General features: G+C 40.4%; 1 protein-coding gene and 1 pseudogene across 1 annotated transcript in view; one reads left to right on the top strand and one right to left on the bottom strand.

The window, feature by feature from the left end:
* Nucleotides 1-26,122, top strand: part of MGAT5 (alpha-1,6-mannosylglycoprotein 6-beta-N-acetylglucosaminyltransferase) — a 200,697-nt gene that overhangs the window by 43,072 nt on the left and 131,503 nt on the right. Inside the window, 2 exon segments of the mRNA XM_017888489.1 lie at nt 22,267-22,343; nt 23,401-23,490. Of these exon segments, the coding sequence (XP_017743978.1) occupies nt 22,267-22,343; nt 23,401-23,490 (167 nt within the window).
* LOC108539647 (epididymal secretory protein E3-beta-like) lies at nt 1-26,122 on the bottom strand (annotated as a pseudogene).

The following is a 26,122-nucleotide window of genomic DNA, read 5'->3' as shown; positions in this document are numbered from 1 at the left end:
ACTGTGTGGCTTTCTTCACTCAGGCAGGGAAAATGTGATATCTTAGATCCTCTTGCAGTAATTTCCAAACATTAAGAGCTGCGAAATAAGTTATAATTGGAAATAAATCTTCATTGGTGTTGAAACTATTTTTCCCTCTGGATTAGCCTTCTCTTTTATTCTCACTTAGTCATAATTTTAGTAGGGAGTTTTGTTATCACTTTAAGGGTATTCATTCCATTTCAACTTGTCACCCAGATTCTCTTCGAGGATGACAAGAGCAGCCAGTAGTGGCTGGCTTGTGGCTCTTCTGTGCTGTTGCTGGCTGCGGCTAAACAGGAAAGGGCTGTTCAGAGTTTTTGTTGGAACCATCAGCAGTACTGTTTGGGCAGCTTTGCTACCTGACAGGAATGGTTTTGGGAAGCTTGAATTATACCAAGTTGCAGTCTGTTTCAGTTCAGCCTCTTGCCTTAATATAATAGATACTCCCCTGTCTTCATCTAAACAGTGCTTAAGGGTGGGGAGATGGGTTCGGTGGATTTACAGCATTCTTTCTGAACCCTAAGAATCTGTGGTTTTATTATTTATAGTGCAACCCAAAAATAATTACAATTTTTATTTGGGAGGTGGAAAGTAGAGGTAAAATTCTTTGGAAGGGAAGAGGATTTCATCTAGGCGTGTTTGGCAGCCTCATGCAAACATGTTTATTCTTATTTGAATTTTGACTCTTGAAATACTGTGATCTTGGCGGTTTAGGCCAAGAGGTGGGGTAGGAAGGAGGATGGGAAACAGACTAAATTCATGGAATTTCATGTAGCTGGGTAGGCCAAGTCGATTCTAGTTTAGTTACCATGTTTTCTTTGTGGCTGTGTCACGGAATTGGGGATGGACACATGGAATTTAAAAAATAACACACAATTTTAAAAGTTATTACCACCATACAAAACTAGCTGGACCTGGGAGTCAGTTTCTGGAATTTGTGGGCACTAAAGAAATGCCAAATATTAAATTACTTGGTTTGGTATTGAGGGAGTGGCTGCCTGGCTCTTAACAGTTTTTGTGAATTTCCTGTTCTTTCTATTCTTGGCTTCAAGTTTTTATTGATGGAAGGTTAAATATTCTTTTTTTTTCTTTGTAGCATATAACTAAACTTATGGTTCTTTTGCTTCCTCTTTTCTTTCCCTGCCCTGCCTTGTTTTTCCCTTGCACCCCAGGAATTATAGTACTTGAAAGAAAACCACTTTCCTTATTCTTATAAAGTACATAAGAGACAGTAGAAAATAGAAAATCTTTTTATACAACTGACCTTGTTTCTCCAGATATTGTAATCTATTCCACTTAACCTCTCTTTCTTCTGTTATTTTACTTTGTTAAAATAAACTTGATATATGATTAGGAAAAAAAATCTGCATTCAAATGTTAAGAGATGTAGCATCCAAAAAAGGGAAGATTGCAGAAATTAAAAATAAATGTAAAAGATTATAAGGTAATGCAATGAATAAGTTTATACTATCAAATGAGACAACTTTGATGACATGGAGAAATTCCTAGACACAATCGGTACTGACTCAAAATCATCTGAAGGCAGGGTGGAGTGGCTCATACCTGTAATTCCAGCACTTTGGGAGGCAGAGGCGGGAGGAGTGCTTGAAACCAAGAGTTTAAGATCAGCCTGGGCAACATAGTGAGACCACATTATCTACAAAAAATAAAATTAGCTGGGTGTGGTGACACCCACTTGTGGTCCTAGCTACTTGGGAGGCTGAGGTAGGAGAATCACTTGAGCCCAGGAGATTAAGATTGCGGTAAGCCTTGATTGTGCCACTACAGTCCAGCTTGGGCAACAGAGTGAGACCTGGTCTCAAAAAATCATCTGAATAGCTCGATAACAAAGAATTTGAATTGATAATTAGAACTCTTCCCACAAAGAAAAACACATGTTCAGATGGCTTCACTGGTGAATTCTTTCAGGTATGTTAAGAGGAAATGACACAGATTCTTCACAAATTCTTCCATGAAATAGAGAAGGAAAGGAATACCTTGCAATTCATTCTGCCAGTAATATCCTGTTACCAAAGCTGGACAAAGATATCACGAGTGAACAACAGACCATGGACTCCTATAAACACTGACACAAATTCTTAAAATACTAGAACCCCAAATTTGGCAGCATACGAAAAGGGTTATATATAATGAACAATTGGAATTTATTCTAGAAACACAAGGTTGGTTTAACATTCAGAAATCTATTAATGTAATACTCCATAATAGGAACAAAGGTCAGAAATCATGTTACCTTAATACAAGCAGAAAAACATTTGAGAAAATCTGATTCATGAAAGCAATTCTCAACAAACTAGGAAAAACGTACAGGTTAACATCATACTTACTAGAAAAGAACTGTTTTGTTTTATTTTTTTCTCCTAAGATTAGGAAGATGGCAAGGCTGTTCCCTCTTGCCACTTCTATTCAATAATATATTTGTTAACTGTTGAAGTTAAGTGATGGGTAGAAGGGATTTGTTATATCATTCTCTGTACCCTTGTGTATGTTTCAAATGTTTTCTGATAAAATTTAGGAAAACAAATGTAGTTGAAAAAAATAAGTCTACTAGGTCCTTAAGTTTTGTTCTGTTTTCTGTTTAGCTAAATTGAGGTTCTATAACCAGTTATTTTCTTTTAGAATATGGATGTGTATTTCTTTGGGTTAATGTTGAATTATTTGTATAAATTATAGAGAAAAATATTATCTCTCTATTATTATTATTTTTGAAACAGGATCTACTCTGTCTCCCAGGCTAGAGTGTAATAATAGTGTGCTCTTAGCTCACTGCTACCTCCGCCTCCTGGGTTTAAGCAGTTCTCCTACCTCAGCCTCCCAAGTAGCTGAGATTACAGGCGTGGGCCACCATACTTGACTCATTTTTTTTGTATTTTTAGTAGAGACAGTGTTTCACCATGTTGACCAGGCTCGTCTCTGGTCTTGAACTCCCGACCTCAAGTGATCTACCTGCCTCGGCCTCCCAACGTGCTGGGATTACAAGCATGAGCCACCATGGCTGGCCTATCTCTGTATTATTTATCACCAAATAAAAATTGTGGTGTTTATAAAAAATGTAGAGTTAGAACACTATTTCTTTTCATAGTAAGTTATGTCACATATTTTTTCCACTCCTAAGAATGATCAGCAAATCAGAGGAGCTGTTTAAAAGGGCAATTAGACACCATGCAGATCATATTCTGTTGTAACAAATCCTTGTTTATCATAATTTAACATCAACTAAATATAGTTTAGAATTTCCAGATGTTGGAAGGTGTTTTCAGTACATTTGGTACTGCAGATGGTTTGGGTGGTCTCCTGGAGTCTCTAGATTTGATGTGATCAGATACATACCTGAGAGCTTAGTCTAGGATAGGAATTGGAGAAGGGGTAGTTCATAATGGTGATGGTTGAGTGTGTTTATGTAGGTAGGAACCATGGGTTGGGATTGGGGCTGGTTGAGTGTTCTGTATGAAAGATGATTCCAAGCAAGAAGCATGAAAGCAGTTTAAGACTCTATCTTCCCTCTGAATGAAAAAGGCAAAAGAGGAATGGAAGAAGGAAGTGACATTTAGAAGATAAGAATTCTCCTGCTTTCCTGTGAATGTTAGATGTCCCATTTGAGAATAATATTCTTACCAAGGTCTTCCCAATTGTACTTTTCCATCTTGCCCAGAAACACTTGCCTGTCATTTCTTCTTTTTCCCTAGAATTTATATCTTTCCAAGCTTCAATACCACTATCACCATCTGTAGTCCACAAAATCTCTGTCAATTCTGTGAGCCAGTGTTATTCTGGAGAATACAAAAGCGGACTGACACATGGCCACTGGCTCTGTGGAAGCTGATCTCACTGACTTTGCAGTCTTTTTAGGTGTGTGCATTTTCCAATTAGAGGATGGTCAAAGCAAACGCCAGACGTTTAGTTTTAGATTGTTCGGTATAGACTAAAAATGTTATAGGTGTTCACAGGCAGCCTGGAGGTACCTGTGTGAGCTGGAGTACTCTTGTGAGAAGTTTCACAGATAGAGGAGAGTTTGAGCTAGGCCGGCAGGTGAGGTAGGATTCGGAATGCTATTTGCAACCTTCATGAAGTTGAATAAATGGAAATGAGATTTGTATTTAAGGTTTTGTAGCTTTTTTATTTTTTAAAATGCAGTGTTTCTGAATCAGGATCTTCTTTATTTCGGCAAGATGAACCACAAGCGTTAGTAAAGGTAGTTACACCCTGTCTTCTGATTTCATAGTGGTAGGGCCAAACGCAGTATCTAATATTTATCCCCTGTCCCCTCTTTTATTCCTCAAGAATTTTTTCATATTGGATGTGTACAGACTTCATTCAAAAATTTAAAAAAGTTCTCATTTCAAAGGAATTATCGGATTCCTTTAATCCGATAATCTGTGTCCGAAGGCCTCTTGTTGCAGTTCTCTCTTTCTGCAGCAAACACCCACCCTTGGATCTTCCCTGGAACACACAAACCTTGCTACTACTTAAGAAATTACTCCCTGGCTTTCCAGTTGACTTACACTCACCTTGTATATAACTCTCTGAATACCTGTAAGCTCATATCATGAAATTTTGTCATATTATAGAAAGCATTAGTGATTACTCTTTGATCTGCAGCTCTGTTGCAGAGGTTGCTGTTAAATTCATTTCTATGTTCTAGTGAGCAGAACAGAAGTAAAGTGAAGATTAATTCCTTACACTGTCGGTTGTTCAGTATAACTTTTGCAAGAAGCGACCATTCTCTGACCCTTGGGTTTATTAGCACTGCATGATGCTGGAAAATAATAAATTCCTGATTACCTTTCAGATTTCCCTCATTTAGACCATCTTCTCTTTTCAATACTTACGTTGGTGCTTACTGTGTAAGACAGAGAGCCGGGTCCTGCAGATAGGCTGAAAAATCAAGATTGCATAGTTTAAAATTGAAGTCAGGTGATTGCTGTCAAAGCCTACAGACAGGATTAGGAGTGAAATCACAGCCTGCCTTCTGTTGAATGTCTTGAGGGTGATTTATTTCCTAGTACCAGTAGTTCTTTCTGCACATGTGCAGTTACCTTAATGGAGCAAAGGCTGTTTTTTAAACCTGTCTTCAGCTTTGGGCCTAGCACTATACACAGTTAAACAGTTTGCTCCAAATAGGAGACACCTAAATGCACTCAGTGACAGAGAAGAGCACTTGGCCAACAGTTTGTACTTAAGTCCAAGATTGTAATTTCCAAAATGAAGATTAAACTTTAGTTTTATTCACTTTTGTGACCAAACTAAAGAGAATGACCCTTAGCACTGTCAGCCCACAATGAAATGTAATGTTGGAAGTCATTGAAGGTGTTATTTGAGGTGCTTTAGGATGCATGTGAGCTTGTGGTAAAGTAAGTCTTCCAGCAAAGGTGGTTGGCAAAGGGTTAATAGTTAAAGATTAGCAAAGGAAAATTATGCTTCATCCGTGTGCTTAAGTCACAGAGAAAGCACACATTTAAGCAACTTAGCTTAATTTTCATAAACTGCACAGCCCAGATCTTAAGTGTACAATTTGATGAGTTTTAATAAATATATATATCTATAAAAATCAGCACCACAGGCAAGATAAGGAAACGTATTCATCACCGCAGAATGTTCCCCCATGCCTCCTTCCATTCAGTCTGCACCCCCCATAGGCAGTCTCTACTCTGATTTCAATCACCATAGATTAATTTTGCCTCTTCTTGAGCTTCATCAAAATGAAATCATACAGTATGAACATTTTTGTAGAATCTGGCCTCTTTTTCTCAGCATAGTGTTTTCAAGATTCATCCATGGTGCTTCATATGTCAATAGTTTATTCTTTTTTAAAAATCGCAGAGCAGTACTTTGTTATATGAACATACCATAATCGGTTTATCTGTTTTCCTGATAAATGAGCATGTGAGTCATTTCAAGTTTTGAGCTGTTATGAATAATGCTGCTAGAGACACATGAACCTGTCTTTTTTTCTAAGTAGTAGATTCTATTGCCATAAAGTTATTCATAACATTCTTTTATTACTCTTGTAACATCTATAGGAATTATAGTGCTATCCCTCTTTCATTCTTAATATTACTCATTTATGTTTTCTTTTTCTTGATCACTCTTGCTAGCGGTTTATAAATTTTATTAATCTTTTAAAGAACCAACTGTTTTGGTTAATTTTCTCCGTTTATATTAGGGTTAAATCAGAGAAGCAGAACCACCAAGAGAGGCGTGTGTCTATTAAGGGATTTATCAAAGGGGTTTGACCTTACACAGCTGTGGGAGGCGGTTTAACATTTTCTATAAGGCTGTTGCCTTTATGTCTGATGATGGAGTTGACATCCACAGGGTAGGTATCTAGAAGGGAAGATAAACAGTAACTGGAGGAGAATAAGGACGTACTGGAACATGTGAGTATGAGCTGGAGCTCAAAATGACAAAGTAACACTCAGGTCGGTTCGCTTTTGGTTTTGACTTGATTTTGCCTCCAGCCTTGGAGTGTGGATATTCCTGCACAAGCTGGGACCCTTTGTCTCAAAATGAAAGAGACATGGGGGATATAAGTCTTCACTATTCCACTTCCTAGATAACAAAAAAATTCTGAAATAGTAAGACCAAAGAACTGTATAGGGTAGGGGTTGACAAACTTCTTATGTAAAGCCAGACTTTTTATGTCAGCCAACTGTTAAATATTTTAGCTTTGTGAACCATGTGGTCTCTGATCTGTTGCAGTGATTTAACTCTGTCATTGTACTACAAGAGCAACCCTGGACAATATGTAAATGATTGGCTTGGGCATATTCCAATAAGACTTTATTTACAAAAACAGGTAGTGGGCCAGATTTGGCTTAAGGGCTTTAGTTTGCCATCCCTTGTTACAGAGATTGTAATATATTTTCTTATCACGGTATACTTAGAGTTAATATTTTACATTTCATGTTTAATTCATATTGATTCCACCATCCTTTGTACTATGGTTGTTCAATATCTTATGTCTATACAGGCCTTAAATCTCACTATACGCTACTATGGTTTTTATGTTTAGCAGTCAATTGTCTGATAAAGAAATGAAGAGAAGGAAAACACTATAGTGTTTTGTATTTAGCCCCGTATTAATATTTCTGATTCTCTTAATCTCTTCTGTAGTTCCAAGTTACCATCTAATGTCTTTTCCCTTTTAGCCTAGAGCTTCTTTTATTATTTCTTGCCATACAGGTCTGCTGGGGGTGAAATCTTTATTCATTTATCTGAAAAGGCTTTTTTGGGGAGGGGTTGGCATTTTCAAAGACATAAATATAGAATTCTGAGCTGACAGTAAGTTTTCTCTCAGCATTTAAGAAATGCTGTGTATGTGTTTTTTTTTTTTTCCCAGTCTCCTTTTTCTGACAAGATGTCAGGTGACATTGCTATCTTTGTTCCCTTTTATATAACGTGTCTTGTTTTTCTCTGTCTGCTTTCAACATTTTCTTTCTCATTTGCTTTTAGCAGTTTGATTATAATAAATGTGATTGTCTTTATCTTGTGGTTCACTGAGTTACTGGATCTGAAGTTAATGTTTCTCACCATATTTGGGAAGTTGTAAGCCATTATTTCTTCAAATACTTTTTGTCTCCATTTTCTCTTTTCTACCTCTGGACATCCATTTACACAAAGGTTTGCCTGCATGATGTTCTTCTCCACAGGTCACGGAGGCTCTATCTGTTTTATTTGCCTTAATCTTTATTGTCTGTTTTTCAGATTAATTTCCATGTTTTTTTTTCAAATTTATTGATCTTTTATTCACTGATGACTGTTTTCTTTGTCTTTAATCTCATTTATAATAGCTGCTTTCAATTCTTTGTTCTCCAACAGTTGCGTCATCTTGTTTTTGTTGACTGTTTTTCTTGCCTCGTTCACCTTTTCCTGTTTCTCCACATGTTAATTCTTATGTATTAGACATGAAAGGATATGCTGTAGAGTGTCTGGGTTCCTCTGTAGAGTACTGATTTTTGTTCTAGTAGGCAGTTAAATTACTGACTTACTACCTTGAACTTAAGAAGACTTAATTTTATGATTTGTTAGGGTGTGTCTGTTTCCATTTTTTCCCTAGTCTTGGACCATCTGAAGTCCTGGGCCTGATGTGAGGCCCTTCTGGGCTTTCACTGGAAAGCCTGCAATGTGGACCCTTTGACTTTTTGGGATTTAAACTGTGGCTGCCCTGCAGTGAGCAGCAGCTGAAGTCTTGTGAATACTTTGAACTTTTATTGGACCCTCCCTCACAAATGCTTAGTTTTAGGGTCACTCAAGAAGTTTAAGGTAGTTTATATACAGACTTTGGGGTTCTCCTCCTTTGGCTCCCTCTTTTTGGGATATGCTGCCTTAATTTTTCAGTACTACACAAAACTTATGTCTATGAAACCTCAAGCCAATAAGACTGTAGCCTTTTATTTGCTACCTTCGAGACTTGATAGTCCCCTCTGGGGCACAGCCACATAAATGTCTTATTCAGTGTAGTTTCCAGAAAGAATTCAAGGATCAAATTCCTTCTAGTTTCTACTCACTTTCCCTCACTCTTCAGTGTCATATTGTAAGTGTTTTCTGTGGGAAGATAATTCCAATACAAGCTTCTGTTATTGCCAATGCATAGTTTCTCAGCTTTGTTATTAAAGAATCCCAGGTTAAACTGTTCTGTGGTTCTTACACAGGCAGTGTAGTTTAGCAGTGTGCTCTGGGCTGGGAAGCTATATGAATTATCTTTTACCACAATGCTGCCTTCCCCCTGGTTTTGGTATGCATGCTAGCTCTTTTTTCTTAGGTACAGTATATGATAGCCACCATTTCTAGGTTGGCAAGGACAGTGTGTATTTGTGTGTATTTAATAGTGACTCTCCTACCCGGATGCCATGGCTGGAGGGTAAGCAAGGAACTGCACTTTATTCTGGATACTGGATGGTGAATGGGTTTTCAGGTAGTAATCCCACCACCTGAGGATCAGTGCCTTCTAAGAGCTAACTCAGAAACCAAGTGTTCATCTGGGAACAGACTACTTCCTGACACAAATTCCCAGGCAGTTGAAAACCTTTGTGCTTCCTACTAGGAATAACCTGCATTCACATATTCATTAGCCTTTTATGTGGAGTTGATGAATAGCATTCCAGGATTATAAGAATACTTGTAACATCACGGAATATGCACATTAGTCTCTTAACTTTACAAGCAGAGTATTGGTATCCAAATTTACATGGTCTTAACACAAAGCATGTTTCTTTTCTACAGGAAGGAATACCTGCTAAGGGCCAGGAGAAGTTATAAGGAATTAAGTTGTAAGGTTGCCCGATTTTTTTTTTTTTTTTTTTGAGGCGGAGTCTCGCTCTGTCGCCCGGACTGGAGTGCAGTGGCCAGATCTCAGCTCACTGCAAGCTCCGCCTCCCGGGTTTACGCCATTCTCCTGCCTCAGCCTCCCAAGTAGCTGGGACTACAGGCGCCCACCACCTCGCCGGGCTAGTTTTTGTATTTTTGGTAGAGACAGGATTTCACCGTGTTAGCCAGGATGGTCTCGATCTCCTGACCTCGTGATCCGCCCGTCTCGGCCTCCCAAAGTGGATTTTTTGTTTTTTTAACATGCTTTGCTATGTTGCCCAGGCTGGTCTCAACCTACTGGGCACAGGCAATCTTCCTGCATCAACCTTCTCAGTAGGTGGGACTGTAGGCATGCACTACTGTGCCTGGTCCCATCTGGTTTTTGAGAGGCATCCTAGCCAAGGACACTACCTAGCAGGCTTGGCATGTATATTTTATGCCAATGGCATGTAGATTTCATGTGACTCTGGATCAGTCACAGGCGACTTACAGTTTAGCCTTTAGCCTTTTTTCAAACCATACAAGAATTTGGTATGCTTGTGGGCGTTTGAAATATTCTGGCTTTCAGCTTCTTTTATACGTTCTCTCTGTTCTACTTTCTCTAGTACCAAAACCTTCTTTGTTATCTCAATTCTACATTATCAAGGTGTCATCTCAATTCTACATTATCTTGCAATTTATTTTCTGTTTAAAAGTGAGGTAAGAGACCACAACCAAGCAACCAAAACAATGAAAACCTCAGTTTGTGCGAGACAGTGAAAACAAAAATTTATTTTGATCTCCTGTTAAGAGAATAGTTGAAGCACTTTTGCCTTGCCTCTAGATGTCTGGCTGGCCACATAGAATCCCTGTTTTTAACCATCAGCTACAAGATGCTTATGACAAGTGATTCAGAAAGTGGGCATTGTGTGATATGAAATGGGCATTCTGTGATATTTTGGGCAATTTATACCATCTTAAAACAGCCTAAGGATATAGCTAGCCTTCTTTCAGTTATTGATTCCATATTTCTTTTCTTCTTCAGTTGCAAAAAGGAAATACAAATATACACACATAAACTACATATGTGTCTTTGCTTTTCCTTTTTAACAAAATCCAAACTCAAAACACCTTTGATAGTTTGGTAAGAACAGGCAGAAAGTATGAACTATGCTTAACATGGAACCCTGTTTTAGAAGAAAAATCAAACTTCTCTTTGAGAGGTTGAAGTGAGATACGGGTGCTCTGTGTTGCAAGGGCATGTCACTTACAGTAAGTTATCTGCGTAATGCCCTTTCCTTCTTCTAGTAAACTGCATGTGAGAAGAAGGGACTTGGCAAAAGCTTGGCACTGTTTTGTTTATTGGAAAAGGAGAATAGTTATAAAAATCACCTTACACCCCTACAGTTTTGCAAATATCTTGAATTTTTAATGTCTTCCACCTACTTCTCAGTTTATTTTCTTAAATCAAAATTGACAGCTGAGGATGTCTCAATATGTTAGCATTATATTTTATTCTTTTAAATGTATGCATAGAAACTTTTTTTTTCTGGGAATATACCATATAACTCTTTGTTTTGATGTATAAAACTAGCATTCTCCCAATTTATTTACTGTTAGGCCCACTCGTTGTAACTAAGTGCGTATATGATACCCATGTGGAATATTTTATATCCTTTGCATCATTACTTAAAATACTAAGGAACATTTTGTTGCAGAAGAAATGATAGCAAAAATTAAATATAAACTTACAGAAAATGGCATTTACGTAGAAATGAATACATGTAGAGTTTTGCATTAAAAAGCACTCTAATTATCCAAACCATATTACAAACTCAGTTTTGTCTTCCAGTCTCAAAGCTGCTAGAATATATATAGCATATGCTGTTTCGCTATTATATTCATTTAAAAATACTTAAAATTTTACCATCCGTAAATCTAAAGCATTTTCATCATTAACTATACCTCACACCCCACCAAGCATTGTGACAAAATTAATCAGGGACGGACAAGACAGGCACAGAGAATATACAATAGGACGAGTATATCGTACAAATAGATTAAATGATCTAATGAGAGTTAGTGTGTGATGTTTCAGTGTGGTGCAGGCAATCTCTCTTTCTCATGGCTTTATCTTTTTCAAAATCCCATATTTTACTTTGGAAGTTTGTCCTGAGGGTGAATGAGGCTATAAATGAGTGCCAGGTACAGTACCTGGAGCCAGGGTGACTCACATGTTAGAAGGCTTTGCTGACTCTATTTTTTGAGTGAAGAAACTCCTGAAGGTTAAGTAACCTGCTCAGCTTGTGTGATTAATAAAAGGCAGAGAGATAATCGCAGCTGAGATCTCTTACAAGACAAAGCTCCTGCCTTTTCCAGGGCATAGCCATTACATTTTCTGCCTTTTTCATTGCTGAGGTTAAAGGTGGTCAAGGACTTTACAAAGACCGGGACATGCGGATGCTACTCTCTGCTGACACACTTCAGTGTCAGTTCCAGGAGCAGGCCTCTTCCTAATGAGGAGGCATCTTGCATGGTAGCCAGATAGTGTCTTATGAGAGGGTTGATCTACTGTTTGGAGATTTAGAGAAGAAAGATTTTTATAGCTTTGTAACTTTAGAGGCTGATGGAATGATGGCATTTTGGAATATATTTAATTAATTTTCATTAATGACAATGAATGTTGAAGAGACTATTTAAGAAAAGCATTAGAAGCTGCTGTTAATCAAAGAAGGGGCTGAGCATTCATAATTTTTTTAAAGACCTTGTGTCAGAAAAATACCCCTGACTTCCTTACTAATGCAAGACAGTTTTCAACTCTGGGGCCATTTACAATGTTAGATATAAACTCTATTCAACTGTAAAGATTTTATATAGTAGTATCTTTTAAATTACGCATGGTCACATTTGTATCCACAAAATGTGACTTTCATTCCCCTTTTCCTCTGGATTTCACCTTTTTTCAAAATGTTGTTTCTCTACTCAAAGACCATTAGTTACTTCCCCTGGCCATTGCACTGAAACTCCACACGTGTTTTCAGTGACTTTCCTGTTTCCTGCTGTGATAACAGTGATAAATTATGTTCTGAGACTGGAATTCATGATTCTGTGGCAGGCCGTGTCAGCGTACCTTTCCAACCGTATTTCTTGCTACCCTACCCTGAATCCTCTGCTTTAGCCAAATTGTCCCCCTCTGCTCTCCTGTGCCCTCTCAGACAGAGATGATTGATTGGTTATGCCTACCCACTGTGGGTAGATTTGCTGTCCTGGTAAAACATTCTAATTGTTGAAACATAAATCTGTTTTCCATCTCTGGCCTTTCCTTTTCCTCTTTGTTATTTCACCTTTTACTCTATTGATTCCCAGCCGTGGCTGCCCTTTAGAATCACCTGAGGTTGGGAGAGCATTACAAAGGGGGATAGCAGAACCACTGCCTGGGGGCCATTTAAATAAGAATGTCTGGAGGGTGATGCACATTCTTAAAAGGTCCCCAAGTAATGTTTAAATGTGCAGATAGGGCTAGCAATGGCTAACTTGTGACCTTGGCCAAGTTACTTAATCTGCCTGGGCCTCAGTGTCTTCTGCAGCAGAATGAAGGATAATAGTACTTAGTATTGTGAGGCTCAATCGAGTAATCGGTGTACATAAGATACAGTGGTGTTCCTAGTAGATGCTCAGTCTGTTGGCTACCATCATTATTACTGCTATTCTTCAGTGTCCTCATCTTCCCTTTTCTCTCCTGTCTACTCTACGTTAGAGTTCAACTCAAATCCCATTTGTCCAGTGGTTACTCAAGGTTTAAACTAAGTTGCTGCAACGAAGAGACCTAAAAATGCAGTGTTGAATTGAGACAGAGGGTGGTTTCTCTGTCACATGATAATCCAGTAGTGAGCAGTCCAGGCCAATAGAATGGCTCTTCTCTACACTGACATTCAGGGCTCCAGATGATTCCCATTTTGCTGGCTCATCGCATGTCCCATCTAGCCCATGGGAAGTGTATATCGCATTGGGCTGTTAACTGCCTTTCGTGGTGAGCAAGTTTTGGGTTCTAAGCATATTTAAGTCTCCCTCAAGGTGAATAATGTTTTGTGTTTCTCTTTGCTTCCCAGGAAGTACTGAAATCATGACAAATGCTCTAATTTAGGTTCAGTATTTGTTGAATGAGTCAATGTCAGAATTTTTCTGGTTTTTGTAACAGCTTTATTGAGATAATTTACATACCACACACTTCACATATTTAAAGTGTTTGATTTAAGGCTTTTAGGGACGAGTGTGGTGGCTCATGCCTATAATCCCAGCACTTTGGAAGGCTGAGATGGAAGGATGGCTTGAGCTCAAGAGTTTGAGACCAGCCTGGGCAACATAGCAAGACCTCATCTCTACAAAAAAATCAAAATAATTAGTTGAATGTGGCTTTTAGTATATTCAGTTGTACAACCACCACAGTAGTCAGTGTTAGAATATTTTCATCACCTCAAAAAGAAATACCATATCACCTCTTCTCCCTTTCCTCAACCCTAAACAACCACGAATTCACTATCTCTCTAGATTTGCCTGTAGGTTCTGAACATTTCATGTAAATGGAATCTCATGTGGCCTGTGTGACTGGTTGCTTTCATCTAGCATAATGTTTTCAAGGTTCATCTGTGAAGCATGGATTAGCACCTCATTCCTTTTAATGGCTGAATAATATACCATTTTATGGATATACCATATTTGGTCTGTTAATTGGATGATGGGTGTTTGTATTGTTTCCAAATTGTGACTGTTATGAATAAGGCTACTATGAACGTTTATGTACAAATTTTTGTGTAGTTATGTTTTTATTCTTTCATAGTGTAAATGAAGGACTAGAATTGTTGACTTAGATGATAAGTCTGTTTAACTTTTTAAGGACTGCTAGACTGTTTTCCAAAGCAGCTGCAGTATTTTGTATTTCTACTTGTTGAGGTTCTACTTTCTTTACATCCTTGTCAACACTTGTGGTTATCTGAATTTTTATTATAACTGTTTTAGCTGATGTGAAGTTGTACCTCATTGTGCTTTTGATTTCCATTTCCCTGATGACTAATGATAAGCTGTGCCCACTCTTGTCAGTAGCAATTATTTAACCCCAACTGTGTTCTTCCTATCATGTGTGTGCTCCTAGGCGTGTGATAACCTTTTCCCTGGCTGACCATTTCTAGTAGCAGCACCGTGGGGCTTATCAGAATGGAGGGTTGGTGTATATATGATATTGTGGCTGTGTGTAAATAGCATTCTTATATAACTGTTTTTCATACTGAGAATCTCGGTCCTAGCTCCCCTTTTTAATACTAATTTACCAAAAAGGGAGAAATCTTAATGCTGGCTTAACAGCTTAATTAGACAATTCTGCTGTAAAATAAATAAATAACAGAGGATATAACAAAAGGAGGTATGAAGAATCTGGAGTTATTTGGCTGAATTGTGATTTGAAATTTTATGACATGATCCTGGCCATGTGTTTTCATAGTCATCACAACTTTATTCTTTTTATACATTAGTTCTATTCTTGAAAAGCTATACATAGAAGACCCATATATATACATTGAATTTGATTTTCTTGTTGACTTCCATTATGTTCATAGTATTTGTACATGGGCAGTACTGTAGCTCCTAGTTTTTATACAGCAAGTCCATGAGGCCCTTGGAGGTGCTTCTTCAAGGGGGAATAAGAATTTGTTACTGTGTTCACTCTTGAAATTTCCCATGTAGAACATGAAGATGATGATGTGATGATATGCGTTTTAACAGTGTTGTGGAAATAATCTTGACTCCGAAGGCAAATGTCTCGTTGAACATGCGGAGTGCTTTGCACATAGAAGGTGCTAGTGGATTTTGTCTAATCCATGAATGAGGAAGGCACTTCATCTCTCTCTAGGCCTTAGTGTTATGAATCAGGAAAAGTAGAGGGTTATTGAATGGTGTGGTTTCAGAAGTCCCTTGCAGCTCTAAAATTATTTTATGCAATGATGATTCTATTGTCAACTTAGATTAAAAAACAAAACAAAAATAATATACAAACAAGTATTTTCAGAGATCCCAGTATACACCTCTAGGAGTCCGTGAGTGAGTCTTGCCTGTTTCCCAGATCTTGACTTCTCAATTGCTTGCTGGGGAGGGAACTGCCTATTGCTGTGGAGCCCTGGTCCTGGAATTCATGTACATGACTCAGTAACAGAAATCAAATTACTTTTTTTATAGTGCAAAAGTAAAGCATTCCTAAATGAATATTTGCCAAGCTGAGTGACTGGTGAGGTCATTTTCAATGGGAGACTATATTCCACCATGGCTGATTTCAATCTGATTTATTGCCATCCACTCCTGAAGCCAAGCCAACTGATGAAGCTGCTGGCAAGAGTTGGGTCTCCAAGCCCATTGTGGAGATTGAGTCAGTTCCCCGCCATTGCTGAGCAGCCAGGCCACTGGCACGCTCATTTGGCTACACTTTGCAGGGGCCATCTGATAAGCATGACCACATGTTCATATCAGGTATGCCAAGAGAAATGCTACCGCGTCTGACACAAAATAGAATCTCCGGAGACCTTTATCTTTTGAGAGAAAATATGTTTAGGGTGTCATTGCACTGATTGGAGCCCTTGCTCGCAAAGTTATCTTAGGGTCAGCAAAACAACTGGGTAAGGAGATTGAATCAGTTTCCTATAACTTCCTGGGGTCAACAGATACTCATGTTCTTTGAGGTTTCTGAGAGTTTTTATAAACCTACTTTTTCTATTTTTTTCTTTCCTTTTTTTACCCTTTAAAATGGCAATGGTGAGGGATTTAGATGCCCTTAATCTATCACATGCCTGTCCAGATCTAGATAAAAAGTTAATGGACCTGTGTTCTACAGGTTGTTAAAAAGAAGTGTCATCTCAAACAACACCTGTCATCTTTGCTGTATAGAATTGGTGTATGGGAAGGCTCTCTTCCTAGTATGGTCAGCCATTGCTCTGAAAGAACTATCTTCTGTGTGAGGCTCTCATGTAAACACCTGTCTCTCTCTCTTGCATCCACTCTCCTCCATTCCACTTCCTCACTTTATCTTCCTGGTCCGGGAACAGGTAGTTCAGCTTCTTACACATGGTACCACCTTTAAGCATTGACAGAAGTGGGATTAACCCCTGACTCCCATCCTCTTTGTTTTGAGATTCTTTTATAACCATATTTCCAGATCTCCTTTGTTCAGCAGTGAGGAGTGGTTATTAAAAACTTTAAATAAGTTTGTAATAAGTGAATGTTTTATGATGCCGCGTAGTTGATAGTTGGTGATACTTTAAAAAAAAAAAAAGGAAAATAGCATCTTTATGTATGCATAAATACTGATCCTAGGCAAATAGAAGATGAAAGTAGCCTTGTGTGACATCCAAGGCACCTAGCATCTGATTTATACAAGCAGTGGGACAGTTAACAAATGATTTATTAAGATTATCTCCAGGCTGGGTGCAGTGGCTCATGCCTGTAATCCTAGCACTTTGGGAGGCTGAGGCAGATGGATCGATTGAGGCCAGGAGTTCAAGACCAGCCTGGCCAACATGGTGAAACGGCATTTCTAAAAATGCAAAAACTAACCAGTCACAATGGCACACACCTGTAGTTCCAGCCACTTGGGAGGCTGATGCAGGAGAATCGCTTGAACCTGGGAGGCCGAGGTTGTGCCACTGCACTCCAGCCTGGGTGACAGAGCCAGACTTTGTCTCAAAAAAAAAAAAAAGAAAAATCTCCTACAACCATAAACCTGTCTTTTTTGAATACCAGTAAGATGTGACTGCTAGTAATTCACATGGGGGTCAGGCCATGTCCCTTCTCCCAGCATCAGGAATGACTTTTCTCCTACTACTGCAGCTTTCTGCTGTTTTCCTCAGTTGTGTGGCATGTGCAGTCCAGAACTCAGACTTTTTGGGTCAGTGACTCCAAGTAAGGCTCTCCCACTGCTTTTTATCTGTGGCACTTCATTGCATTTGTTCCTTCCGTTATTAAACAATATGGGGTCTCCAGTGTGCTGGGCATGTATGCTGGGAGTACCGACGGGTAGAGGAGGCTTCATTGCCAGGCACCTCATTCACTGTTGTGTGTGGTTTCCCTTCCTCCCACGTGTGCCAGCCCCCAGAAGGCAGGGCTGAGTCTTACAAGGATGCAGTGTTGGCATTTCAGCACGTGGCAGGCAGCAGATGCCCAGTGAAGGTGGGCTGAATTTGGAGGTCAGTGCTGAGGATTTTAAAGGCTTTCCTTTTCAGACTGTCGGATGAGGTAACCGTCTTCCTTTTTTCTAAAACGGGATAATGTATGTGATGTATCAAGGCAAGTTATCCTCCATCCATTTCTTTTCCTGTCCTGTATCACGCTATTTCTGTTCTCACCGTTCCTTTGAGACCATCATACCAGTTTCTCCTGCCCTGACTCTCCCCTTTTTCTTTCCTTGCTCTAAGGTCATAGACAGCAAGAAACACACACACACACACACACACACACACACACATATCTGTCTGGTTTCATATTTCTTTGTCCCTGTCGCTTCTTAATATGTATGTGAAATGCCATTGTCTCCCTCTGTACACGTCTCTCTCGGTATGTGTGTGTCTGTTGGGACTGTCAGGAGAATCTGGCTCCACGCCTCACAGGAACACCCCCGCTGTGTGTGTTTGTGACATCTCGTGCTGCTTCTGCTCCTGCAGTGTATATGTTCCTCCTGAATCTTAAGCATTTCTGATGGCAGGAAAAGTATTTGTTCACTTAGATTAAACCCATATTCGAACACCCACTACATCGTGTGGGCACAAGTGACTGATAAAGCAACAGAATTTTTACACCTGCGTAATCTGCCTTCTTTGTAGATACCTGGTTGCCAATGCCATAGGATCATACAGAGGTGAAGTTTTGGGGGAAAGATGTTGCAACTTGGGCTGGTGTAAGGGTAACGGATAAAACTGAATCCTAAACAGAGCTGAGCTTCATTGCTTACACTTAAAATTTTTATTTTCCCTTGCCCTTTCAACATTTTAAAAAAATGGCATGGGGAAAGCTTGGGATTAACAGCAGGGAGAGCATTCAAGTTACATATCTTGGCAGATCTTTCTCCTTTTTTCTTTTTATGCCCTCGCTTTTTACTTTATTTCAACTTTTATTATAAAGAGTCCATGCCATACAAGTTTGTTACATGAGTAACTATGTGACGCTGAGGCTTGAGGTTCCATGGATACCGTCACCCAGGCTATAAGCATAGTACCTACCTCCCTCTTTTGAAGAGAGCTTGTGTATAGTAAGCTCAGTTTCCCCTGGAAAGCAGTAACATTAACCTTTTTTGGCCCAAAGTTTTGTTTCTTAACCAAATTTAGATGAGAGGCACTTCCACAGTTAGGAAGGTCCTCCATGGACGCAAACTAATAAAAATGTTTATAGAATTTTGGTCATTTGATAGAAACAAAATGAGGAGCCATCCTCTGAAAAGGAGCTCTAAGTCCTTATGAGCTGTGGTGAGTTGGAAGGTCTTGGTCAGGTTATTCCTGGTCAGGTTTGGGAGCAGTTCTGCCCTGTGCTGGGAAGGCTGGGACTCCCGGTTTCTCCCAGTCACAGATTCCCTCTACCCAAGAACCTTGAGCACTCTTCAACCAATGCCTCTGGAAGCGCCTTATCTATTCAGACCCATCACTGTGTAACTAAATAAAGGAGAGAAAATTAATGTATAAGAACATGGAGTTGCAGAGGAGACTCTGTTGAATTAGCTGACAAACCACCAGTTTGAGGAAGAGGAAAAGCCCTGGCCTGGTGGGAGTCTCCACTCAGTCTAGTTCTCCCTGAGCCCAGGAGTCAGGACTGTTGGGCAGAGGGGAACATGCCTGTGTTTATTCAGTCAGATGGCACTTATGTCTTCCTGCTGGATCTCTAGACACTAACCTTCCTATAGGTTCCTCATGTGCTAGGAGGGGAGATGGACTGCCATAAAGGAATAAAACACAATCACTCACTGCAGTTAGGAGAGACATGAGCAGGAGGCCAGGGAAGCCCAGAGGAGGACGGGATTCCTAATAAAATCCTGACTAGGCGTGGGAAGTAAGAATTAAGAACTATTTCTTCAGAGAGGTGTTGGCTTTAGCTGAAGAAAGAGGAAGGGGCTTTAACTGGGCAGATTAAGAGTGGTGACCTGGAGGGACTGAGGAGAAGGACATTCCAGGAAGAGGAAGGCCTGCAGGGAGTCTTGAAAGAAGTCAGTCCAGGAGGCTCTGGCAGAAATGAGGGGCCTTATTTTGGGAATCTCCTAGCATAGCAACAGGGGGGTCTGTGCCTGATTCTGTAAAAAATGTTTTATTGGAACACAGCCCATCCATTCGTTCAGCTGTTATCTGTGGCTGCTTTTTCATGACAACAGCAGAGTTCAGTAGTTGAGACAGGGATCTTGTGGCTCACAGAGTCTTAAATATTTATTTTCTGGTTCTTTATAAAAAAAGTACTGACCCTTAACTTTATTCCTTGAAATTCTTAATGAATGGACCCACACTGTCAGCTTTGGGGCTTTGCTTGCAGGCCTTCATGGACCTGTTAGTTTATTTTCTCATTAAATGAGCTTGCTTCACCCCACCCTACCACACCACCGTGTCAGTAGCCTCTAGTTGGCAGTGAATATTCCAGGAGTAGAATAGTATCTGTGGTGTAAAGGGGGTGGCATTTCCCCGCCAGGTACCCCCTAAAATGTCTGATTACCAACTGCAGGCTCTCATAGACTGTGCCTAATTTCGTGGAACCTCTGCTGCTGCTCATTTGCTTGGCCAAAACCCCCCATCATGCCAAGTAAGCATTGGCAAGCAAAATCAGAATTAAAAATAGTGATAGGTATAATGGTCACTGCAAAATACTGTTCTTTGGTGAGGCATTCCATTTGTTAGGGCTTCTGGAGCTCTTTCCACCTCAAGTTTGCATCTGTTTCAAAAACAGAGAGAATGCTTTTCCAGAAACGTCTGTGCATTTGAAATGCTGTTTTCCCAGATATAGAAAGTGAAAGTTGTGTGGAATTATATAGCAAATGCCAACTTTTAAGCACCTACTGTGGTCTGTGGTATCTGCCATTGGGCATGCCAGGCCAGCCTCTTGATGGGTGTTGATTTAGTAAGAGCTGGATGAAATAGAGGCAGAGTCATTCCCATTTTACAGATCATGCAACAGGGGCTCTGACAAGCCAAGTAACCTCCATTTTAACTACTAAGAGACCCATGAGAAAGAGGCTATTTATTTTCATTCTCTAGTTATTTTTAGCAGATAGAGGGCTTATTAAAATACTTAAATCAAGAGGTCAAGAATTTTGATGACAGACTGTCAAAATAACTGGTTTTCAAGGGGCAGGTAAAATCCTTCTTAGCACCAACTTCCGTCTCAGTCCCAGCAGCCACTGAGTTATTTCAATACCCCTGTGAAATAATATTGCAGTTTGGAATCTAATTTTTGATTATTGCTTTCTTTAGAAAACTATCAGCAGTAAGTAATGATATTTTCCAGACATTTCTGGAAAATATAGTAGGTCTGAAAAGAGAAGCGTGTAGGTTTAGGGTTGTGCTGTTTTCCGACTAAAATGGTCATTCCTACGTAACAGTGTGATCATAATCTTCCCCTCTCTAACATTATTCCACCATGTTCTTAGGGTAAAGATCAGGGTACTTATGGTGGTATTTGAAGCCTTTCCTGTTGCATCTCCTGTCTGGCCTGAGTACCTCACATTTCTTTCTGTTGGAGACCACCTCAGTTCCTTGAACGGCATCGTTAGATCATCCCTTTGGCTGGCTCACTCCTACTTTGTCTTCACATCTTGGCTAAGATGTCGCTGGATGCAGAAGGCCTTCTTGGAGCTTTGGAGAATAGGCTGGGTGTCTTTCCTTGCCCAGCCCTGCCATAATGCCTGTTATACTGTTGTTCCATTGTTCATTGTTCATTTATTTGTATGTTCTCTACCATTAGACTGTAAGCTTCATTTAATTTTTTTAATCGGCATAATTATACACATTTATAGGGTACTTAGTGATGTGATATTGTGATACATAAAATATATAGTGACCAGATCAGGGTAATTAGCATTTTCATAATCTCAAACATTTCTCATTTCTTTATAGCTAGACAAGAGGAATAAGCTCTGGTGTTCTATAGCACTGTAGGATGATGCTAGTTCACAATAATATATGGTTTTAAATAGCTAGGAGGAGTATATTGAATGTTTCTATCAGAAGGAAATGACCCTTAGCTTCTCAAAGGCATTTGTTTTCATTTTGACCCTACAGTTACAAGGAATAGGAACCCATTCAAGCTAGCTAATATAAAAGGAGTTTATTGTGAGGAAATATTTGAAACAATAAGGAGACCTTCATGAAAATCTAAGGACTAGGTCTGTAAGAATCTGTATCCCATGGATACAGGGTGGGAGTTCCTTAGGATGGTGCAGATACATCATATGACTCTCTGTGCACCAGCTCTATTCACATCTCTCTGGCCTGCTGGCTTTCTCAGCTCATTCAGTTGTCTTCACGAGGTCTGCTCATGGCCCCAGCTTGCCCACATAGCCTAGAATGTCCCTACCAGTGCTGGAGGACCCTCCTAAACACATGGCTCTATTTTTTGCTCCCTGCTTGTTTGGTTTCTTAGTTGCCCAATTGCAGATTTCTAAGCAAGCACTCTGGTTGGCCTGGCTCACTTTTTTAAGCCGGGCCACACATGTTGTCATAGGTCTCTGACCAGCCTGTAGGTGGGCTGTCCTCAGGTCAGTCATCACTGTGAACCAGTCAGCTATGTTGGAGCTGGAGGGGCTCCATGTATCAGAGCAGGGCTGCCAACAGAGACCTTTCTTTTTTGGTGTCTCTCCCTACCTCTTGGCTTACAAGAATGTTAGGCTTGTGTTTTATAGATCTCATTGTATCCTTTGTTGTTTTTCGTTCTTCACAGATATCATTAACGGAGCTCAAGAAAAATGTGTATTGCCTCCTATGGACGGCTACCCCCACTGTGAGGGAAAGATCAAGGTAAGGCAGAGGCGAGCAGGGTCATTTTCATCATCTCCCGCCTGCACCTCTTCTTTTTCCTTTCCCTTCCTTTTCCTCCTCAGTGATACAAATGGGTGACTGAGCCCTTGACATGGATCATTTATGGGGTGCCTCCATTCTGCCAGCTTTGGCTGTGGCTGTGACAACCCTGCTCTGCCTGTGTCAACCATGTGGGGTTGGTCAACAGTGGTGCTCACTGGTCAGCATGAGAGAGCCTGGACCATTTCAGGCACCTGCTCAGTCTTTGAAGCTGACTTCCCCTCTCTGTTTCCCAGCCTCCAGCAGGTGATCCTTTGAGGACCAATGACAAGAAACTGCCGTTATTTAGTGTCCAACTCCCCACCCTCTCAGTCCCCAGGCTCCTGCTCTGAAGCCTTCAGATTGTGGTTTAAGTGTCACATTTGTATTTGTGATTGAGTACCCAGAGACACTTGGCTGCTCTTTTACTTGGCTGCTTTTTTTTTTTTTTTCCAGAAATCCTATTTGTATGGCCTGTCCCTGGGGAGACCACTCCCTGCTCAGTAGTTTTCAGAGAAAAGTGTCCATTCAGAGATGTAGTTATGACAGTGGGACCAGCCCCAGAAACATTTGGGTGGTATCCATGTGGGCCGTCTGTCAACACTCACTTGTGCCCTCCTGCACACACTGTGTTTCAGGTACCATGCTGTGGGCTGTTGGAACTGGAGTTCCTGGAGGGGTGTAGATATCAGAGTCCCATTAGGCACTTGATCTTGATAAATATCCCCGAGCCACCGCCTCTCCTGGGCTTTATTGCCTGCTGTACCACAACCTTACTCTCCACTCTAAGCACTTCTGCTGAGGACTAATGTAAGCCAGTGTCTTCCTATTAATCATCCAAGGAGGTGAGCTGCGCACCTGGCTATCTTGACCTTAGCTCAGTGACTCTGTCACTCAGTTCTTTAGGCCACAGCTTGAGCCATCCACTCTGTCTTCACCATTCCTATCCTCTCCTTCCCTGTCAGCAGATGTGGAGGGCCTGTGAATGGGCTGCTCAGAGATGTTCTTCTTGTTTCAGTGGATGAAAGACATGTGGCGTTCAGATCCCTGCTACGCAGACTATGGAGTGGATGGGTCCACCTGCTCTTTTTTTATTTACCTCAGTGAGGTGAGTAGCTTTCTGTGGCTCCTGGGGGTAGATGTGAGTTGTTGAACTGTTCTGTAGCTGAGTCTGAAATTTGAAAAGCTTAAAAACGTGTGATATTTTATATGAGGACCTATGGTTCTGCCCTTCATTACTTTCCCTACTCCCCAGGAAGGATGATTATTTTTTCCCCCTTGTGGGAAGAATAAGTGGAGTTAGTTAGCTATTTCCTTTTTTCCTAGTTTTTTTTTTTTTTTTTAATTGTGGTAAAATAGACATAACATGACATTTGCCATCTTAACCATTTTCAAATGTACAGTTCAGTGGCATTAAGTATATTCACATTATTGTTGCAACCATCACCACTGTCCATCTCTAGAATTCCTTTTATCTTGCAAAAGTGAACTTCTAGACTCATTGAAATCTAACTCCCCGTTAAGACCCTGCTTTCAGTTATTTTGGAAATACACCCAGAAGTGAAATTGCTGGATCATATGGTAATTGTATTTTTGATTTTGGGGGAACCGCCATACTGTTTTGTACAGCAGCTGCCCCATTTTATACCAGCAATGCGCAAAGATTTTAATATCTTCATATTCTTACCAACACTTGTTATATTCTGGTTTTGTTTTTTGAATAATACAGTTATTTAGAGAAAGGAGGATCATTCAGCTTGGGTAGGTAGAAAGGAGTCAATATTGGGAAATCTCCTGGGTTTGTCAAGAATAGATGCCATATGAGCTGAATCTTGAAAGTATATGTGAGAAGTAAGGTAGGTAAATGAAAGACAAAAGTGTATTCAAGGCAGAGAAACAACATAGGGAAAGTTATGGTGTCAGTTGCACAGTGGGAGTGGCGGGACAGTGGACATAGGCAGAGGCTACCACTTGGGAAGTATGGAATACTCTCCCAAAACCTGGGAATGTGGGTAGACCTACCTGCTGATAGACTTTATCTTCAGGTCCTCTATGCCATCAACATACTCATCCATGCTGCGGTGGAATTCAGTGTAGCTGAAGCTCCTGCTCTCTGTGTAGCTATTTTTGGAATTCTCCCAGTGACGCTTGAGTACATTGGGGGCATTCTGGGCCCATACATATGCATGTCTATAGCAGTCATTCCAGTTGTCATGAGCACATGTATGCTCAATTTGGTACCCTGAGATTTAGATGAACATGTGAGAGCTCTTATCTTTTAAAACACTTCTTTTTCTCTCATGAGGACATCACATCGGTACTCTTGGACGTGGGTAGTGATGTTTTATGAATTGCCTCCAGTAGATGTTTTTCCTGTGTACAAGCAGCCTGCATAGGATCAAAGCAGGGCCAAGAGTGGGTTCCAGATCTTTAGAGAGGTTGCCATCTCAGTCACCAGGGCCACCCTATTCAGATTCAGCGTTTGAGTCACTGCTCATAGAAGGGATTCGTGTGTGGATCTGAACAGCAGAGTCTATGTCCTCCTCCTCCTTTTACAGCCCAGGAAGCATTTACTGGTTTATTATAACAGAAACAAATCAGAAACAGCCAGAGGGAAGAGATGCGTAAGACAGGTTTGGGAGGGAAGTAACTAAAAGTTAGTTACTTTTACCTTTTTTCCCCTAAATCTGAGCCTCATTTTCATTTGTACCCTTGAATTTAAATAGCAGCTTTTGTATTTTTTTTTTTTTTTTTAACGGTTGCAGAGAACTTTATGGGTCACTTGAATCTCGTACAGGCTTTAAGGATATCCGTTTCACCTAGAGTCTAGGGAATCAAAACCGGCTGGCTTCCCCTTTATGGACTGGGGGAGGAAGGGGTCTTTGGGATCTTGTGAAACAGGTTCTAGCCAATTCTGAGGTCATGCCTCCACACACCCTCTGCTGCCCTTTTTTAAATTCTATCCCCCGTTTTTGTTTGCTGTTGCTGTTGTTATTTGACCAATAATAACAGCTGGTGATGCCATGCAGGAAGGAGAATACCTTCATTTTTGAGGCTAAATAAAACATTCTTGCCATGGTTTTCCTTGTGGGATTCAGATGCCTCTCTTTTCTTTGCCATAGGGTGATGGGGATAGAGGCCAAACAGTATTGCTAATAGGACATGTGGCCCTGATTCTGTGGGGTTTGCCCCTCTCTATTACTTCTTTTGCCTGGGTACATTGAAGTCACACAAAAAGTGTGTGACTTGGGGGTCCAAGCAGGCTCCATGATTTTTTGGGGGAAGGGAAACAAGGTTGTTCCATTGCCATCATGAAAACCCCAGAGCTAATTCTAGTTAAAATACCTCTTGGAAATGAACAGCTCTGAGAGTTGGGTGTATGAGGCTCCTCATTAGCAGGCTGCTGGCAAATTGACTTGGTAGCATTTATTTGAGTTTCTGGCTTCGGGCTTGGGTGGCCTGTGGTCTGCCTTCTCATTTCCTTCTCCAGAGGAGTAAAGCCTGGGGCCACGCGCTGACCTTCACTCTAGTTGAAAAGTCAATTAGAAGTACCTCTCCTGCCCTGAGGAAAAGGTTCCTCATTTAGTTTAATTTTCAAAAGTTGTATACCCCTTTCTACTTGATAGAATTTAGCTAGAGTCTGACCGGGCTCCATGATTGACAAGCTGGGCTGATTTCATGCCTTCCGAAGCCTTTGCATGTTGGGGTGTGCTGCTGAGGCAGAGGATTTTCATGCCCAT

This window comes from Rhinopithecus bieti, unplaced genomic scaffold (assembly GCF_001698545.2).
Source record: "Rhinopithecus bieti isolate Rb0 unplaced genomic scaffold, ASM169854v2 scaffold_15296, whole genome shotgun sequence".
NCBI lineage: Eukaryota > Metazoa > Chordata > Mammalia > Primates > Cercopithecidae > Rhinopithecus > Rhinopithecus bieti.
The sequence above is the reverse complement of the archived record's forward strand: the minus strand, read 5'-3'. Positions and strand labels throughout refer to the sequence as shown.